Below are 1,545 nucleotides of genomic sequence, written 5' to 3'. Positions count from 1 at the left end.
CTGCAGGGTCTTCTGTTTCTCGTTCTTTGGGTATAGGGATGCCAGTACTAGCTGTATCTTCTGCTGCTGCTGCTGCTGCTGCTGCTGCTGCTGAAACAACTCCTGCTGCTGCTGCTCCAGCAGCAGCAGCAGGAGCAGCAGCAGCAGCAGCAGGAGAGGAAGAAGTAGGAGCAGCACTGAGTCTGCTGCTGCAGCAGATGAGCAGCAAATTTGCTGCTATCAGCAGCAACATTCTTAATAGGTTAGATGATATGGGGGCGAAGCTAGACACCCTGGAGCAGCAGCTTGCTGCTATACTTGACGAGCAGCAGCAGCAGCAGCAGCAGCAGCAGCAGCAGCAGGGGGAGGGGGAGGGGTTGCTGCTGCAGGGAGAAGATGCAGCAGCTGCAGCAGCAGCAGCTGCAGCAGCAGCAGCTGCAGCAGCAGCAACGAGTGCTGCTGTCGTAGGAAAAAAACAACAGCAGCAAATGCAGCAGCAGCAGCAACAGATGCTGCTGCAGCAGCAGCAGCAGCAGCAAAAAAGGGAAGATGCAGCAGCAGCAACATCACCGCTATGAATATCATGCAAAACAAAAATATAAATTTATTTATTTATTTATTTATGTTTACTTATATTTATTTATACTTATATTTATATTTATGTATATTTATTTCTCTTCTCTTTTATTTATTTTTTGTTTTTTTTTTGTTTTTTTTTGTTTTGTTTTTCTTTATGCGTTTCTTTCCTCTCTACTTTCAGTTCCTGTTTATAGAACCCAGCTAGCTAGATAGCTGCCTAGCTAGCTAGCTAGACAGCTAGCTAGCTAGACGGTTAGCTGGCTAGCTAGACACCTCTAGACAGTTAGCTTAGAGAACAGCTAGCTAGCTAGCGAGACAGAGAGCTAGCTAGCTAGACAGCTATCTTACTAGAAAGCTAGCTAGCTAGACAGCTGGCTAGCTAGACAGCTGGCTAGCTAGACAGCTAGCTAGCTAGACAGCTAACTAGACAGCTAGCTAGCTAAACAGCTAGCTAGCTAAACAGCTAGCTGGCTGAACGGCTAGCTAGACGGCTAGCTAGACAGCTAGCTAGACAGCTAGCTGAACAGCTGACTGGCTAGGCAGCTGGCTAGCTAAATAGCTAGCTAGCCAAACAGCTAGCTAGACAGCTAGCTAGACAGCTAGCTGAACAGCTAGCACAGAAAAGGAGACAGAAAAAGAGACAGAAAAGGATACAGAAAGGAAGAACAGGAGACAGAAAGGAGACAGAAAAGGAGACAGAAAGGAGACAGAAAGGGAGGAGACAGAAAAGGAGACAGTGAAGGAGACACTCTTTTAAGGTGTACACATACAACGCACCGACAGCAACCTGCTGCAGCAGGTTGCTGCTGCTGCAGTCTGCTGCTGCAGCAGCAGACTGCTGCAGCAGCAAACTGCTGCAGCAGCAAACTGCAGCAGTGAAGGATGGTTGATGTGTCTTTGTCTTTACTTTTATTTTTTTACTGTGTACAGACAGGTGGGGGTTTAGTGAGGGTTTAGAGTTTTTCTAGGGTTTAGGGTTTAGGGTTT

General features: G+C 47.1%; 1 protein-coding gene across 1 annotated transcript; it reads left to right on the top strand.

Moving 5' to 3' along the window:
• Positions 1–38: 38 nt before the first annotated feature.
• On the top strand, positions 39–557 carry EMH_0057720 (uncharacterized protein; the record flags this gene model as incomplete). The annotated part of the gene is made up of 1 exon (XM_013497508.1): positions 39–557. One exon carries the CDS (start codon positions 39–41, stop codon positions 555–557), a length of 519 nt encoding a protein of 172 aa, XP_013352962.1.
• Positions 558–1,545: the final 988 nt, after the last annotated feature.

The sequence above is a fragment of the Eimeria mitis genome, genomic scaffold, assembly GCF_000499745.2.
Source record: "Eimeria mitis Houghton genomic scaffold, Emh_scaff2723, whole genome shotgun sequence".
Taxonomy (NCBI): Eukaryota; Apicomplexa; class Conoidasida; order Eucoccidiorida; family Eimeriidae; genus Eimeria; species Eimeria mitis.
Note: the sequence above shows the minus strand (reverse complement) of the source record. Positions and strands in the feature narration are given on the sequence as shown.